General features: G+C 45.1%; 1 protein-coding gene across 3 annotated transcripts in view; it reads right to left on the bottom strand.

Moving 5' to 3' along the window:
• The window catches only part of SAMD12 (sterile alpha motif domain containing 12), a 609,026-nt gene that overhangs the window by 97,490 nt on the left and 492,334 nt on the right, over positions 1–19,202 (bottom strand). Inside the window, exon 5 of one of the 3 annotated variants that reach the window (XM_075827983.1) lies at positions 4,773–4,841. The exons of the other annotated variants lie outside the window; for them this stretch is intronic. Coding sequence (XP_075684098.1) covers positions 4,837–4,841 — 5 coding nt within the window. The 3' untranslated portion in view covers positions 4,773–4,836. Of the gene's footprint in view, positions 1–4,772; positions 4,842–19,202 lie in introns of those variants that run through there. 3 annotated transcript variants of the gene reach the window in all.

Genomic DNA, 19,202 nt, shown 5'->3' with positions numbered 1-19,202 from the left:
GATCCTCTTCCAGTGCAGTTAGTACAGTCACTTCGAGACATTGATGTTGGAATCCGGAAAAATGGACAAGTGCAAGGCCGGGTCCCGCTGCGTAAATGCTGCGGAATTTCCACAACTGAATTGTGTGCGGAAATTCCGCAGCGTTCACAGTAGCAGCAAAGTGGGTGAGAATTAGTAAATCTCATGCCCACCGTGAGGGGAAAAACCGCACCGTAAACGTTAATAACTCTGCTGCATTTTTATTGAGTTTCAGTTGCGGGTTTTCCCTATTGAATACAATGGGGATGCCAAACCCGCAACAGAAAGCCAAGCGTTGCGACTTTTGCGGCGTAATCGCAGAGTTTAGGCTGCAAAAATGGCAACGCTAGAAGAAGAAAAAAAATCATACTTACCCAGAACGCCCTCATTCTTCCTGCAGTCTGGCCTCCTGGGATGACGTTGCATTCCATGTGACCGCTGCAGCCAATCACAGGCTGCAGCGTCACATGGCAGGGTAACGTCATCCTGGGAGGCCAGAGCGAACACCAGAGGAGGGTGGGTGTAAGTATGAATGGCTTTCTTCCGCAGCGGAAATTCCGTCTGAAAAATTGTGGTGCGATTTTTCGGACGGGCTGTTCTGTGGGTTTCAGGTTGGACACACTGCGTAATTTTTACGCAGCTTAATCCGCCCTGTGGCAACCCGGCCTAAGAATCTGAGCGACTTTGACAAGGGTCAGATTGTGATGGCTAGACGACTGGGTGGGCGCCCAAGGATTATTCATGCTTGTGGGGAGTGAAGGCTAGCCCCTCTTGTCCCATTCCACAGAAGAGCGACTGTTGCACAAATTGCAGAAAAAGTTACCACTGTCTGTGATAGAAAAGTGTCACAACATGCAGAGCATCGCAGCTTGCAGCATTTGTGGCTGCGTAGCCGCAGACTAGTCAGTGTGCCCAGGCGGGCCCATATCTATCGCTGAAAGCACCTACAATGGACACTTGAGCATCAAAACTGGACCACGGAGCAATAGAAGAAGGTGGTCTGGTCTGATAAATGACATGTTCTTTTACATCATGTGGATGTTTGGATTCGTCGCTTACCTAAGATAAGATGGCACCAGCATGCATTATGAGAAGAAGACAAGTCAGCGAAGGCAGTGTGGGGCTTTGTGCAATGTTCTGCTGGGAAACCTTGGGTACTGGCATTCATGTGGATGTAACTGTGGCACGTACCACCTACCTAAACATTGCTGCAGACAATTACACCCCTTCATGGCAGCGCTATTACCTAATGGCAGTGCCATCTTTCCGCAGAATTATGCGCCTGGTCACACTGTAAACATTGTTAAGGAATTGTTAGGGGAACATAACAAATTGTTCGAGGTGTTGAGTTGGCTACCAAATTTTACAGATCTCAATCCGATCGAGGATCTGCTGTTAACATCTTGATGCCAGAACCCACAGGACACTTTCAGAGATCTTGTGGAGTTTACGCCACGATGGGTCACAGCTGTTTTGGTGGCACGAGGGGGACCTACATAATATTAGGTAGGTAGTTTTAATGATCGGTGTATGCTTCTAAAAAAATGTAAGGTATTTAGGCAGAGAGAATCCTCACATAGGAGGCAGTGTAGCCTGTGGTCAATACTAGTGTGCCTCCTTGTCCACTATGCCTTCCAAAGGCCCACGTTTGAGACTCAGAAGGAACAGTGGTAAAATGAGAGGCTGCAAAACAAACACATGTAAGGTCCAGAATTATTTGTACAGTGACACAATCTTCATGATTTGGGCTCTGCTGCCACCACATTGGATTTGAAATGAAACAACTGAGATGCAATTGAAGTGTAGACTTTCAGGTTTAATTCAAGGGGTTGAACAAAAATATCCTGTGAAACGTTTAGGAATTGCAACCATTTTCTACACAGCCGCCTCATTTCAGGGGCTCAAAAGTAATTGGAGAAATTAACATTACCAGAAATAAAATGTTTTTTTTTGTTTTTTTAATACTTTGTAGAGAATCCTTTGCAGGCAATGACTGCCTGAAGTCTGGACCCCATGGACATCACCAAACGCTGGGTTTCCTCCTTTGTGATGCTTTGCCTGGCCTTTACTGCAGCGTCTTCAGTTGTTGCTTGTTTGTGGGTCTTTCTGCCTTAAGTTTTGTCTTAAAGTGTAACTAAACGTTTGACAAACTTCTGACATGTCATAGTGACATGTCAGTAGTTTGGATTGGTGGGGGTCCGAGCACTGAGACCCCCACCAATCGCTAGAACGAAGCAGCTGAAGTGCTCGTGTGAGCGCTCAGCTGCTTCGTGTCTGTTCGGCTTTTTCCGGAAATAAATGTAACGGAGGACGGACTCAATACAGTCTATGAGCCCGTCCTCCGATACATTTGCTTTCTGGAAAAAGCCGAACAGAAACTAAGCAGCTGAGCGCTCACACGAACACTTCAGCTGCTTCGTTCTAGCGATTGGTGGGGGTCTCAGTGCTCGGTCCCCCACCAATCCAAACTTCTGACATGTTACTATGACATGTCAGATGTTTGTCAAACGTTTAGCTACACTTTAAGCAAGTGAAATGCAGCTCGATCGGGTTGATCTGGTGACTTGGCCATTGCAGAATATTCCACTTCTTTGCCTTAAAATCTCCTAGGTTGCTTTTGCAGTATGTTTTGGGTCATTGTCAATCTGTCCTGTGAAGCGACGTCCAATCGACCTTGCTGCATTTGGTTGAATCTGAGCAGAAAGTATATCCCTGAACACTTCAGAATTCATCCGGCTGCTTCTGTCTTCAGTCACATCATCAATAAACACCAGTGACCCAGTGCCTTTGGCAGCCATGCATGCCCATGCCATCACACTGCCTCCACCATGCCATCACACTGCCTCCACCATGCCATCACACTGCCTCCACCATGCCATCACACTGCCTCCACCATGTTTTACAGAGGATGTGGTGGCTTTGGATCATGAGCCATTCCAAGCCTTCTCCATACTTTCTTCCTCCCATCATTCTGGTACAGGTTGGTCTTAGTTTCTTCTTCTGGCTTCTTTAGATGTTGTTTGGCAAAGTCTAATCTGGCCTTTTTATTTTTAAGGCTGATTAATGGTTGGCACCATGTGGTGAACCCTCTGTATTAGCTCTCATGAAGTCTTCTCTTTATTGTAGACTTAGATACTGATCCACCTACTTCCAGGAAAGTGTTTCTCACTTGGGTTGATGCTGTGAAAGGGTTTTTCTTCACCATGGAAAGGATTCTGTGATCATCTACCACTGGGGTCTTCCGTGGACGTCCAGGCCTTTTGGCACCAGTGCGCTATTTTTTTTCAAGAATGTACCAAACTGTTGATTTGGCTACTCCTAACATTTGTGCTATCTCTGATGGATTTCTTATTTTTTTTTTCAGCGTAATGATAGTCTGTTTCACATGCATTGAGAGCTCCTTTGATCTAATGTTGTGGGTTCACAGCAACAGCTTTCAAATGCAAATGTCACACCTGGAATCAACTCCAGACCTTTTACCTGCTTAATTGATGATGAATTAATGAGGGAATAACCCATGACGCCCATTAAATAGCTTTTGAGATAATTGTCAAATTACCTTTGGTCCCTTGAAAAAGAGGCAGGTGCATATTAAAGAGCTGTAATTCCTAAAACCTTCATCAAATTAGGATGTGAATACCCTCAAATTTAAACTGAGAGTCTGCACTTTAAGCCCATATTGATTATACAACTGTATATTTAATATGTTTTTGTAAACAGCTAAAATTGCCAAATAATTCTGGACCTAACTGTATAAAGAGAATCATCCCCTGAACACCATTAATGTGCCAGGGTGGGCCCCAACATCCCGTGTTGTAGAAAGTATTTGGTCCCTGCCCTCCCTCCAGCAGTGGTCCCCGACATTTTCCAGATCTTGTCAGGTCGCATTCTCACCCTGGTGGTCACTGGGAATTTTAATTTCACCTGACAAATAAAACTGGGTCTCCAAAATATTTTTTTTTTTTTACTCTCTCCCTGCTTATGTGTTAGTCAGGGAGAGAAAATTATTAGTCACAACAATGTTCCTCCATGTCATAAGCAGGAATCTGAACAGTTAAAGTCGTTGTGTGGTGTAAATATCCCAAACATCCCCTTATCTTTCAGTCTCATATTGAGTATTGTGGATATGGGTATTAAACACCTAAGTAGAATTATATTGTAGGTATTTGGCTTTGTACTGTTTTTTAGCACTATACTGGCAACTAACTTCATATATTTATAATTTATACATGATCTATGTGTCAGGGACCTCTAACTGATATGCAGCAACGCTCCATCTACCTGACGCTCGTGGAGCTTGTTCGGGGCCATGGCATTTTGTTGCCAAGGTGACACCGCAGATCCCTGCTCTGCACTGTGCACAGCTTGGCCACGGGATTGAGGCTTAATTGCACAGGGATCGCGTGGGAGATCTTAAAGGGGAACCGCTCCCAGAGCTCCTTGCTTGAATCTCAGACCTAGGGAATAGTTTTCTGTCATTTTCCTGTTGACCTCCTGTGAGTCCAGGTTTTTGACCCAGCTTTGTCTTGACTCTGCTTTATCCTGTATTGACCACAGGCATGACCCTGACATTGTTCCTGATATTTGTTTTTGGACATGACATTGCTGACTTGTCTACCCGGTTCCATTTGACCACAAAATTGAATATACCTGTTATCTGCATCCTGACTGTCTATTGGGGACTATCCTGGGGGCCGAGTCCTCTAAATCCTACCAGTGAAAAACATATATCCATACCTCCTAGTGGGGGTTCTCAGCATGGGTGGATTAATGGGATGGACATCTTTTGGTTACAACCGGTGACGTGCTATGTTTTGTTCAGTCTGCAGTAAAACAATAACGTTTTTGGAAGTTAACGGGCAAAAAAAGTCACAAAAACACAAGAAAAACACCAGAATAATTGCAACCACACTTGATTGCTGTAATATATAATTCCCCCAATATACAAGGGTAGGTTTTAAGTGAATTGTTCTTCACTATTAAAAATTATTTGTGTTGACTTAATGAACCGTAGACGTCCACATCCATGCGCGGACAAGCTAGTGATCTGTTTAATGCACTCTGGGAACTGAATCCTCAAAAAAATACAGCACCCCCATTGAGTTTTCACAATTAAAGCCAGCAAGTCAGCACGTTAATCACTATAAAAACATCCTCATTCATTGTAATAACATTACTCAGTACGATGGCTTCCCGTGTCCACTGCCCACACGCCATGATTCAGAGGGGACACAGACTGGTACAAGATTAATTCAATATAGCTCCTTATGAAAAATAATAGATATTCTCTCACTGTGCGCTAATTATATATTTATTTTATAGATCGGCTTTCACAAAGATCCATATTATTGGCTCCAAATATTGTCCATGGTTTATTTCCATTTGCTACACAACGTCTCCTCTGAGAATATATATACCTTAAGACTTTTAAATTGTTTATGGTTTGTGGAAATTTTTCGTTCTCCCCACCCCCAATTTCTTCTAATGCTTCCCAATCTAATAGAAGCACAAAACAAGTCTGTGTAGAATGGAAAGGAAGTCTCTTGTACAGTATATACCACTTCAAGTGACTACTTTGCTTTATCTTAGCTATATGTTCATAGATTCTGCATACCGTAGGTGTGTTAGCACATAGATGTAAACAAGCTTTCCTTTACCTGGGACAAAGATTCAGCTTACTGCCCTAAATACAATGGCCAAAGTGGAGTGGCATCCGGAGCTACGCTGTAACGTCCACGGTCGCAGACCCCTTTCATCCTGCCGATGTCTTCCTCCCTGGAGATGCCAGCACATGCGGCGGTTCTTTCCTGCTGTGACCACTAGGGTGTGCGCGCACGAGCTTATTCCTGGCCTTAAAGGGCCAGCGCACACACATGTTAAGAATTAACCAATTACTCCCAGATCAACTTGGACTATAACAAGGGCCCTGCCACTTCACAACTTGCCTGAGCGTTGTTTGTATTCCTCTGTTAGTCTTGCAAATGGTTGCTTAGTCGTATCCTGTTCCCCGTGTTCCCGTGCCCTGCTACCTGTATCCCGTCTTGTATTTGTTCCTGTGCCCTCTCTAGTGTTGGAGTCGTGTTGTGCCATCGGCTACACCTTCTGTCTTACACCACGTCTGGTGTCATTCGCCACACCTGGTGTCATTCGTACCTCCTGCCACGTTTTGCATCGCCTGACGTCAAAGTACCATCCGTGCCCAAGCCGCTGCTACTGTCTGGTCTATTACAGGTACCCTTGTGCTTGGACTTTGTATAGACTTGGTACACTGTTGCTTGGCCAGCTGCTACCCCGCTACGGCAGTGCGGCCTAGTGGGTCCACATACCCACAGATCGTGACATACGCCACTTTGTTATTAGAAGATATTGCAGTAGAGCCGGGCTTTAAAAAGGCACCTGGTAAAGGGGTTATTAAGATAAACCCATGATTGGCGCCCCCTAAAAATAAAATATCTATAACATGATTGTAAAAAAAACTCTAAAATTTTTCTCCATCTACATAAAGATGAACTGAATTATGTTTATCGAATAGCTGGCCAGTATCCCAAAAGATATACATAACCATTTTGAGAAAATATATGTAAAGGATCTGCCAGGCACAGCGGGGTTAACGCCCATAGGTAATCAGTCGGCACCTGAGTCTATGCCTCTGAGACTGACTCCAGCTTCCACCACTCAGGCTGGCAGGCTTAGGAGTGGGAGAGCCTATCGCAGCCTGGCCAGACTCAGCTAGCTCCCGCCCTCTGTCTATTTATACCTGCCTTTCCTGTTCCTCCTGTGCTTGTGATTCTTCTCGTGTGGTTTCCTGGCCCAGCTACAGCTCCTGACTATTTGATCCTGCTCCATACTGACCCTGGCTTACTGACTACTCTTCTGCTCTGCGTTTGGTACCTCGTACACTCCTGGTTTGACTCGGCTCGTTCACCTCTCTTGTTGCTCACGGTGTTGCCGTGGGCAACTGCCCCATTTCCCTTAGCTTTGTGTACCCTTGTCTGTTTGTCTCGTGCACTTACTGAGCGTAGGGACCGCCGCCCAGTTGTACCCCGTCGCCTAGGGCGGGTCGTTGCAAGTAGGCAGGGACAGAGTGGCGGGTAGATTAGGGCTCACTTGTCCGTTTCCCTACCCCTATCATTACATAATCACAAGCCCGTTACCTAGTCTACCCTGGTCCCTGTCTCTACTATGGACCCCCTTGAGACCCTGGCCCAGCAAATGCAGGGTCTCTGCCTACAGGTCAGGCCCTGGCTCAGAGGGTAAACCAGCCTGACACTACCATGGTAGTGCCCCTCACCTCACCCCTTGAACCCCACCTCAAGTTGCCTGACCGGTTCTCAGGGGACCGGAGGACTTTTCTCTCCTTTCGGGAGAGTTGTAGGCTTTACTTTCGCTTAAAGCCTCACTCCTCAGGTTCTGAGAGCCAGCGGGTGGGTATAATTATGTCCCGGCTCCAGGAAGGTCGCCAAGAGTGGGCCTTCTCCTTGGCTCCTGACGCCCCTGAACTGTCCTCCGTTGATCGCTTCTTTTCTGCTCTCGGACTCATTTATGACGAGACTGACAGGACTGCCTTTGCCGAGAGTCAGCTGGTGACCTTACGTCAGGGTAAGAGACCTGTTGAGGAGTATTGTTCTGACTTTAGGAAGTGGTGCTTAGCTTCTCGGTGGAATGACCCTGCCTTAAGGTGCCAGTTTAGGTTGGGTCTGTCGAACGCCCTGAAAGACCTGCTAGTTAGCTATCCCTCTTCTGACTCCCTACACCAGGTTATGGCTTTAGCGGTACGACTTGACCGACGTCTCAGGGAACGACAACTTGAACGTTTTTGTGTTTTCCCCTCTGACTCCCCCATGATGCCTCCCGAGGTCCCGTTGCTTCGCTCTTCCGCGGAAGACTCGGAGGTACCTATGCAACTCGGGGCCTCCGTGTCCCCCCGACAACGTAGAGAGTTCCGCAGGAAGAATGGTCTCGGCTTCTATTGTGGGGATGACAAGCATCAAGTGAACACCTGTCCTAGGCGTAAGAATAAGCAGCCGGAAAACTTCCGCGCCTAAGTGACCATCGGGGAGGTCACTTGGGCGCACAGGTATTTCCCGTAAATATGAAACGTAATAAAATCTTGCTTCCCTTTCAGGTCTCTTTTGGTGGTAGGTCTGCTACCGGCAGTGCCTTCGTGGATTCAGGGTCTTCTACTAATATCATGTCTGTGGAATTTGCTATGTCTCTAGCTATGCCTTTGATTGATTTGCCTAAACCTGTTCCGGTAGTGGGTATCGACTCCACTCCTCTTGCTAATGGTTACTTTACACAGCATACCCCTGTTTTTGAACTCCTTGTTGGCTCCATGCATTTGGAGCAGTGCTCTGTACTGTTGATGCAGGGATTATCCTCCGATTTGGTTTTAGGCCTTCCCTGGTTGCAGTTGCATAATCCCACGTTTGACTGGAATACTGGGGAGCTTACCAAATGGGGTAATGAATGCTTGACGTCATGTTTTGCTGTTAATTCTATTTCTCCCCCTGAGGTGGTGAACACGCTACCTGAGTTTGTGCAGGACTTCGCTGATGTTTTCTCTAAGGAGGCCTCCGAAGTGTTACCTCCTCATAGAGAATACGATTGCGCTATCGAATTGGTACCAGGAGCTAAGCTCCCTAAGGGTAGGATATTTAATCTTTCTTGTCCCGAATGTGAAGCCATGAGAGAGTATATCCAGGAATGCCTGGCCAAGGGTTACATTCGCCCCTCTACTTTTCCGGTAGGTGCTGGCTTCTTCTTCGTAGGGAAGAAGGATGGTGGTCTTAGGCCATGCATTGACTACCGTAACTTGAATAAGGTCACTGTAAGGAACCAGTATCCCCTTCCTTTGATTCCTGATCTCTTTAATCAGGTTCAGGGGGCCCAATGGTTCTCTAAGTTTGATCTACAGGGGGCGTATAACCTTATCCGCATCAAAGAGGGGAATGAGTGGAAGACTGCGTTTAACACGCCCGAAGGTCATTTCGAATACCTCGTCATGCCCTTTGGGTTGTGTAATGCTCCTGCGGTCTTCCAGAATTTCATAAATGAAATTTTAAGGGATTACCTGGGGGTTTTTCTTGTAGTGTACCTTGATGACATACTGGTGTTTTCCAAGGACCTGTCCTCCCACATTGAGCATGTCAGGAAGGTGCTCCAGGTCCTTCGGGAAAACAAACTGTTTGCGAAAACCGAAAAATGTGTGTTTGGGGTACAGGAGATACCATTTTTGGGTCAAATCCTCACTCCTCATGAATTCCGCATGGAGCCCGCCAAGGTCCAGGATGTGGCGGAATGGGTCCAACCTACCTCCCTGAAGGCGTTACAGTGTTTCTTGGGGTTCGCTAATTATTACAGGAGATTTATTGCTAACTTCTCGGTCATCGCTAAGCCTCTTACGGACCTCACTCGCAAAGGTGCTGATCTCCTCCACTGGCCTCCTGAGGCTGTCCAGGCTTTTGAGGTCCTTAAGAAGTGCTTTATCTCGTGCTGGTTCAGTCCAACCAAATGGAGCCATTTATCGTGGAAGTTGACGCATCCGAGGTGGGAGTGGGGGCTGTCTTGTCCCAGGGTACCAGGTCCCTCACCCATCTCCGTCCCTGTGCCTACTTCTCCAGGAAGTTTTCGCCCACTGAGAGTAACTATGATATTGGCAACCGCGAACTCTTAGACATTAAATGGGCATTTGAAGAGTGGCGCCACTTCCTGGAGGGGGCTAGGCACCAGGTAACGGTCCTTACCGACCACAAGAATCTGGTTTTCCTAGAATCTGCCCGGAGGCTAAACCCGAGACAAGCTCGATGGGCGCTATTTTTTACCAGATTCAACTTTTTGGTTACCTATAGGGCTGGGTCTAAAAATATTAAGGCCGATGCACTGTCGCGTAGCTTCATGTCCAGCCCCCCTTCGGAGGAAGATCCTGCTTGTATTCTGCCTCCTGGTATAATAATTTCTTCTATTGATTCTGATTTAGTCTCAGAAATCGCGGCTGATCAAGGTTCAGCTCCCGGGAACCTTCCTGAGGACAAGCTGTTTGTTCCCCTGCAATTCCGGCTAAGGGTACTTAGGGAAAACCATGACTCCGCACTATCTGGTCATCCAGGCGTCCTGGGTACCAAACACCTCATTGCCAGAAACTATTGGTGGCCTGGGTTGCCTAAAGACGTTAAGGCCTACGTCGCCGCTTGTGAGGTTTGTGCTAGGTCCAAGACTCCCAGGTCCCGACCAGCGGGCTTACTACGTTCTTTGCCCATTCCCCAGAGACCTTGGACCCATATCTCCATGGATTTTATCACCGATTTGCCTCCATCTCAAGGCAAGTCGGTGGTGTGGGTTGTAGTAGACCGCTTCAGTAAGATGTGCCACTTTGTGCCCCTCAAGAAACTACCCAATGCCAAGACGTTAGCTACCTTGTTTGTCAAACACATCCTGCGTCTCCATGGGGTCCCTGTCAATATTGTTTCGGACAGAGGGGTACAATTTGTTTCATTGTTTTGGAGAGCCTTCTGTAAAAAGTTGGAGATTGATCTGTCCTTCTCCTCTGCCTTCCATCCTGAAACTAATGGCCAAACTGAGAGGACTAATCAATCTCTAGAACAATATTTAAGGTGTTTTATCTCTGACTGTCAATATGATTGGGTCTCATTCATTTCCCTCGCCGAATTTTCCCTTAATAACCGGGTCAGTAACTCGTCAGGGGTCTCCCCCTTTTTCTGTAATTTTGGGTTTAATCCACGGTTCTCCTCCGTTTCACCTGGTAGTTCCAACAATCCCGAGGTAGAGGTCGTTCATCGGGAACTGTGCACAGTCTGGGCCCAGGTTCAGAAGAACCTAGAGGCGTCCCAGAGCGTACAAAAAAACTCAGGCTGATAGAAGACGTTCTGCTAACCCCTTGTTTATGGTCGGGGTTCTGGTGTGGTTATCGTCTAGGAACTTGCGCCTTAAGGTCCCGTCCAAGAAATTTGCTCCCCGGTTTATTGGGCCGTATAAGGTCATTGAAGTCCTCAATCCTGTCTCCTTCCGACTGGAGTTGCCCCCATCTTTTCGAATACACGACGTGTTTCATGCCTCCCTCCTTAAACGCTGCTCCCCGTCCTTGGCTCCCTCGAGGAGACCTCCTTTTCCCGTTCTCACCCCTGAGGGGGTAGAATTCGAGGTGGCCAAGATTGTGGACAGCAAGATGGTCCAAGGCTCCCTCCAGTACCTGGTCCATTGGAGAGGATACGGGCCTGAGGAGAGGACTTGGGTACCCGCCCGGGATGTTCACGCTGGGGTATTGGTCAGGAAGTTCCACCTTTGTTTCCCCAATAAACCAGGTCCACTTAGAAAGGGTCCGGTGGCCCCTCATAAAAGGGGGGGTACTGTAAAGGATCTGCCAGGCACAGCGGGGTTAACGCCCATAGGTAATTAGTCGGCACCTGAGTCTATGCCTCTGAGACTGACTCCAGCTTCCACCACTCAGGCTGGCAGGCTTAGGAGTGGGAGAGCCTATCGCAGCCTGGCCAGACTCAGCTAGCTCCCACCCTCTGTCTATTTATACCTGCCTTTCCTGTTCCTCCTGTGCTTGTGATTCTTCTCGTGTGGTTTCCTGGCCCAGCTACAGCTCCTGACTATTTGATCCTGCTCCATACTGACCCTGGCTTACTGACTACTCTTCTGCTCTGCGTTTGGTACCTCGTACACTCCTGGTTTGACTCGGCTCGTTCACCTCTCTTGTTGCTCACGGTGTTGCCGTGGGCAACTGCCCCATTTCCCTTAGCTTTGTGTACCCTTGTCTGTTTGTCTCGTGCACTTACTGAGCGTAGGGACCGCAGCCCAGTTGTACCCCGTCGCCTAGAGCGGGTCGTTGCAAGTAGGCAGGGACAGAGTGGCGGGTAGATTAGGGCTCACTTGTCCGTTTCCCTACCCCTATCATTACAATATAGCTATTACCCTCTTTCTTATACTATTTTCACCACTCTACAGCCCTACTCTGGTATTTTTCTTTTAGGGTTGATTTTTTTATTGTTGTTTATATTATATGTATTTTACTCTTTCTGCGAGTAATAGACATTTGTAACCGACGCCGATCAGTAAGGATTTGTGTTCTCTCTCACATTTACGTGGTCTTTTATTGTTCTTACTACAGGATGAGAAGATGAGCGGTTGCACATTTATTTACCTCTTGCACCGAATCAGGACATTTGCTGACTCCGTGACTCGTATATCTAGCGGAATTATGTGAATATATGTGCAAGTAGACATAGGCATAAGTGACATGTATAAACTCTGCACATCTTCAACTTTTATTTAAAGGAGGTGTTGAGCGTCTCAGGCTCTGCTTGGGTCACTGTTAGCCACAAACATGAATTTTTATGCTGTTTTTTACACAATGTTACTCTTTGATGCAAAATTGCTTTTAAATTTATTAAATATATGGGTATGGGGGTATAATATGATTTTTTTTTAAATGTTAGCATTCAGGTTTTATTTGTATCAAAAGTGTTAAAATTGTTGCGCCAGCAAATGGGTTACAGGGGTCTTCACATATCAGACATTAATTGTATATTTACAGGATATGCCATAAATGTCTGATAGGTGGGAGTCCCACTTACCTTGGCAGGAAAACGCATTTCATATTTTATTTATTTTAAGTTTTTTTTTAATTAACTGTACTGCAACATTGTCCTCGTGTTTATTTATCCCCATAATTGAATCAATATTTGAATAATGAATATTCTGTCATGGGCTGGGGTTTTTAAAGGGGGTTTCTAAGCATGTTGGTGCCCACAATGGAGATAGTAAAATGCCCCTCCCCCATTATGACGAATGTACTGGAATTTACGGACAATTGGTTAACACATATTATGCCTGGTGCCTTGGGATGGTGCAGGAGTTAGTACAGGTGGTTTACGTCAGAAAAATGTCCTTATAATTTTATGATATTTCATCTAAGTAGGTCCAGTGTTTTTTTTTATAGGGGTCAGAGCTCTGTTTTTCTGTTACAAATCTCCAAATTCCCTGCTTCCCTTCAAACAGCTATAGCGTTACATTATAACATTCTGTTTGCTTGCATAGGGCACTAAGGGGAGCTCGCCCTATAGGGAATTATACAGCCCTATTTAAAGGCTATGTAAACATTCGAAAGTGTTTTTTTCTTCAATAAAAATGTCGATCTGTGTGTTTTGTGCAACTTCATAATTAGTTATTATTTAAAATTATTTTTACTTTATGAGATACACCAGCTCTGTATCTTGTATACAGAGAAGCTGTATTGTGCTCTAAGACCTGAATCCGTCAGGTCCGCGGGATTGATTTGACACGCAGGATCCACCTGTAATCAATCACATCTAATGCCAGTTGCACACGAACGAGTACCACTCTGGCTGTTTTTCACGGCATCCGAGTGGCACCCGATAGTTCTGGGAGGGTGAAACTCTCAGTTTCATGGAAAGATAGGACATGTCCTATCTTTCCATGGACAATGGACGGGACCCGGCCCGCACACATGGTCGTGTGCATTAGGCATAAGTTATTAACTAAGATGTGATGAATAACAGGTGGATCCTGCGTGTCAGAGACACACAGGATCTGCTGACACTGAACCCATTAGTCCCACGGACCTGATGGGTACAGGATTCAGCGTAAGATACAGCTGCTCTGTATACAGAATACAAAGCAGCTGTATCTCAAAAAGTCAAAATAATTATCAATAAAAACGAATTATAAAGTTGCATAAAACACACTGATTAACCTTTTTATTTAAAAAAAATTGCTTCCAAAAGATTTACATATCTTTTAAAGGGTAACTATAGTTCAACCAACTTCTGACATGTCATAGTGACATATCAGAAGTTTTGATTGGTGGGGGACCGAGCACTGAGACCCCCACCAATCGCTAAAACAAATCACGTGAGCGCTTGAGCCTCTTCGTTTCTTTTCGGCTTTCCGGAAAGCCAATGTAGCGGAGTACAGGCTCATAGCCTTCCTATTGTGCTCGTACACTGCTACATTGATTTCCGGAAAAAGTAAAACAAAGACGAAGCGGATCAGCGCTTGCATGAGAACTTCAGCAGCTTCGTTTTAGCGATTGGTGGGTGGCCCAGTGCTCGGATCCCCACTAATCAAAACTTCTGACATGTCACTATAACATGTCAGAAGTTTGTTAAACGTTTAGTTACTCTTTAGGTCTATAATAAACTCATATGTAGTGAGCTCCCCCTAATGGCAGCAGAAAGAGAGAAAGAGTTTTATCCTTCGAATCAAGCTACTTATGAATTGTTTAATGGGGGGGGGGGGGGGGGCTTCTAAGTACTTGGAAACTTCCCAGCTTTTCAGGTGACTTTACAGAATAATCTGTCATAAGTGTGTACATGAGGAATAACACTGTTCCTGACTATTATATGACTTGTATTTTAGCAGTTTTCCCCTCTGCAGGCTCTATCTCTAATTCTCAGTTTTCTCTGAAATAGTGGGTAGACCGAACTGCTATCATGCCTTCTATACACTGCACACAGGAAACAAGAGAAACCTGCTCTACTATCTCTATCTATCACATATATAGAAGCAGCATCAGCATGAAGGAGATTATACAGCAGTAATGAAAGAATCCAGCACTGGGGGGACATATAATACTTACCAGGAAGTTGCTGCACATCTATATTTCTCACTCTGCTCCTGCTCCCTCCTTCTGCTTCCCCTCCCCTCTCCATAAACCTCTATAGGCAGCGTGTCTGTGTCTCTTTCTTTCCATGCTTCCTCTTCCCCTTTCCATAAACTTCTATGGGCAGTGTGTCTGAATCTGTGTCTGACTCTCTCTGCTCCCCCCTCCCCTCTACATAGACTTGTATAGAAGACAGTGAAGAGATACACCCCCACTTTCTGCAGTCCGTCAATTCTGCTCTCCCAAGGAGGTCCGGCGCCGCACGGCGCCACAGCGGATGTCCCCTGTGCCAGAACAGATCCCACAGAAAGCTATGGGATCCATTCTAGCATCAGTTTGCCTCCGGCTGTTCTTCAACATGCCGGAGGTAAACTGAAGCGGACGCCGTGCATATGTGAACAGCCCCTAACCAGGGATGGACCTTTCTTAACAACAGGGGGAAGGAGGGGGGGGGGGGGCAGATAACAGAAAGGGAGACACCTAGTGGCAGTAACTTCTCACAGAATTTGCATGGATAAAATATAAAAATTTGAATAGTTAGTAAAGTACAAAGTTGATCTGTATCAGGTATACTATTAGATTAGAATTTGTTGTTTAAAAAAATATTTTCCATTTAAGTGCACCCCTGACTGTAGTCATAGCCCCAAAACTTTTACAAAAAGAGAATATCAATAACCCCGTCTAAAACAAGGTCTTAAAGTAGGCACAGACTTTCCTCATTTTCATTAATATGAACTTCAAGATTTACAGAGCAGGAAAAATACATAATTGCGTTTAATTGCAGCTCTGCCGAAGATCTATTTCTATTTATCGAGAATTCCCACTGTTATAAAGCTATAGAGATAGTAATTTTGTATGCGCCTGCAGAGGTAAACCTGGGTAAACACACGACTTTTGGAATTTTCAAAATTCTTCATAAGTAGCGAGTAATTACACAATTACCGAATCATTTTTGTCAGTTCCTTACAGGATTATGTCGGAGTGACTCTTACACTGGTAAAATCGAGTGAAATGGTTAAAACACACAGCCCGGTCATCAATCGCGGGTCTTAACATCAGTTATGGCAAATTTTGAAGATATAATAATAACATTCATCAGCTCAAGTGGCAGAATGATGTATTATCGAACGCTGAGGTCACAGAGTAGGATCCATATATTCAGTCTGTAAAAATAGGTTGGTGTACGATTGGATTTTTATTGATCCACATGTATTTAAAATAAAAAATGAAGCAACATTGCACACAGTCTTGATGAGAAATATTCTACCGTTCGGTGTATACAGTTCCCATGCAGAGCTATGTGTCTAGGTTTATTTGCAAAGTTGTTTATTTATTTTATTTGAAATACATTGGAGCAGTAAAAAAAGAAACGTGCAGATCTATAGTGTTACTGCCACGCATACAGCAGGTCATATTTTCGATTTCTTACCCCCTGTGAGTAGGACTTTGGGGAAGACGGTGGACTTGAATTAACTGCGCTCAATCTTGAATCTCGAGGTGTGCTCCACTCAGTAAAATCGATGCCCTTATGCTCTATTAGGGCATATAAACGTGGCAGAGGGGCACAGGGGGGCTCTGTATTAAATAGGTGGTTCTTCCTGTGGAAGATTTGATGTGACCCAGAGCTGTAACTTGAAGCTTCTTGTGGGCAATCCAAAATCGGTAACAGGGCTCCCCACCTACTACGTGCCCTTTAGGGCTGATTCAGACGAACGTTGCGTTTTTACGCGCGCAAACAACGCTGCATTTTGCGCGCGCAAAAACCACTTGACAGCTGCGTGAGTCATCCGTGTATGATGCGCGGCTGCGTGATTTTCGCGCAGCCGCCATCATAGAGATGAGTCTAGTCGACGTCAGTCACTGTCCAGGGTGCTGAAAGAGTTAACTGATCGGCAGTAACTCTTTCAGCACCCTCGACAGGGAATGCCGATCACAATATCGAGAAACCTGTTAAAAAAAAAAAAAAAAGTTCGTACTTACCGAGAACTTCCCTCCCGGCCGTTGCCTTGGTGATGAGTCCTTGATGACGCGCCTCTCTTGACATCGGCCCCACCTCCCTGGATGACGTGGCAGTCCATGTGACCGCTGCAGCCTGTGCTTGGCCTGTGATTGGCTGGAGCTGTCACTTGGACTGAATTGTCATCCCGGGAGGTCAGACTGGAGGAAGAAGCCGGGAGTTATCGGTAAGTCAGAACTTCTTTTTTTTTTTACACATTCATGTATATTGGGATCGGAAGTCACTGTCCAGGGTGCTGAAACAGTTTAACTCTTTCAGCACCCTGGACAGTGACTATCTCCTGACGTCGCGTACCGGAAATTTTTTTGCCGTGTTCGGCCAAAACGAGTTCAGCCGAACCTGGTGAAGTTCAGTTCGGTTGTCCGATTTCGCTCATCTCAAAGACACTCCGTTTGGATGTTTGGAAACAGAAAAGCACGCGGTGCTTTTCTGTTTACATTCATCCTTTTGACAGCTGGTGCGCGAAACAGTCGGTTCGCACGGAAGTGCTTCCGTGCGACCTTCGTGGTTTTCACGCACCCATTGACTTCAATGGGTGCGTGATGCGCGAAATACGCGGAGATATTGAGCATGTCGCGCTTTTTGCGCAGAGGACAAACGCTGCGCAAAAAGCACGGACTGTCTGTACTGCCCCATAGACTTGTATTGGTTTGTGCGTGGCGCGTGAAAACCACACGGCCCGCACGGACCCAATACACGTTCGTGTGTATCCCCCCTTAGAATAACAATAATGTATGTGTTATGTGGCAGAGGGGCCTTGGGACACCAGGGCTCATGTGTGACTGAAACTTCTGTAGCCCATATGGCTACTCATCTTCTATGACCACGTGCTACGTGGTTGTCCACTTGATTTCAGTAGGAGCTATGTAGGCGCCAATAGCTTTTCTTGGTGATAACCGTTGATCACCGGACATTTGGACGAAATGTTGGGAACTTCGGCCCTAGACAAACACAGTGGAGTAGGCTAACTGTTGCACTTAAGTTCAGCCTGCAAAATGTTTTCCTCCACGTCTGGTCTATTTGCTGTTGGCCTCAGAGGAGCATGTTTTTTTGTTTTTTTTATTCTCCTCTTCTACTTCTTAGCAGGAAATCCAGCCGAAAATCTTTGATTTGGTGCAGACTTTCCATCGGAATACCCTGCAGAATTTTCCGCAGCAAATCCGGCCCGTGTGAATTTGCCCTAAAGTCAGCTTTCAATCCCTCTTAAAAACTTGTCACGTCCAAAACAATTGTACATACAGTATATTAATTCCTTTTGTCCTCATTAGCTGCCATATCTGATTGCACGGCTTCATAAATCAATGTGCAGGCAGCGGTATAAGTATCTGATTTCTAGATTAATCACAATCATGTGGATAACATTGCAAACGACTCAATAGCACAGAACGACTAGAGCCTAATAACTGTGATTGTGCCGTGTGGTGGACATCTTGCTTCCGTACTGTGAGGAAGTCTTTTTGATTTGATCACGGTCTCAGCTGGTATTCATTCGCTGATTACCCTAATAAAGCAGAGCTACCGACTGAAACAGAAAAGAGGAAAGATTAAACTGTTGAGCATTAAATGAAATCTGCACTCCTTCTTTTTATCCGCAGCTATTAGTATACTTTTCAATTTGAATCGGAGTCTGTAACATTAAATCGCCAGCCAAAGACTTGAAGTCGCCGCTTATCGCCTATGGTTCCTTAGCAGCGCCGTCCATGTGCTATAAAGTACAAGCGATGGTCTAGTGAGAGGACAGCGGGGTTCACTGGAACTATATTGTCTTCGCCGAGAAGTTATGAACTTTAAAGCTTGGCATTTCCGCTTTGTGTGTAGCGTGCGCCATTGTGTTTCTGGATTATTTTTCAGCAGACCTGCTGGAAAATGAACGTATTTCAAGACCGGCAGAGGAAGAAGATGATCAGCAGTGCCTTCTTTTATCTCTATTTATTTTACAGTTGTAGCAGAGTTATGTTTGTACAATCTCTGGTTTTACACAGTAATGCGGTATGACCCTATCTATCTATCTATCTATCTATCTATCTATCTATCTATCTATCTATCTATCTATCTATCTATCTATCATCTATCTATCTATCTATCTATCTATCTATCTATCTATCTATCTATCTATCTATCTATCTATCTATCTATCTATCTATCTATCATCTATCTATCTCATATCTATCTATCTATCTATCTATCTATGTATCTATCTATCTATCTATCTATCTATCTATCTATCTATCTATCTATCTATCTATCTATCTATCTATCTATCTATCTATCTCATATCTATCTATCTCATATCTATCTATCTCATATCTATCTATCTATCTATCTATCTATCTATCTATCTATCTATCTATCTATCTATCTATCTATCTATCTATCTATCTATCTATCTATCTATCTATCATCTATCTATCTATCTATCTATCTATCTATCTATCTATCTATCTATCTATCTATCTATCTATCATCTATCTATCTCATATCTATCTATCTATCTATCTATCTATCTATCTATCTATCTAT

The sequence above is a fragment of the Rhinoderma darwinii genome, chromosome 5, assembly GCF_050947455.1.
Source record: "Rhinoderma darwinii isolate aRhiDar2 chromosome 5, aRhiDar2.hap1, whole genome shotgun sequence".
NCBI lineage: Eukaryota > Metazoa > Chordata > Amphibia > Anura > Rhinodermatidae > Rhinoderma > Rhinoderma darwinii.
The sequence above is the reverse complement of the archived record's forward strand: the minus strand, read 5'-3'. Positions and strand labels throughout refer to the sequence as shown.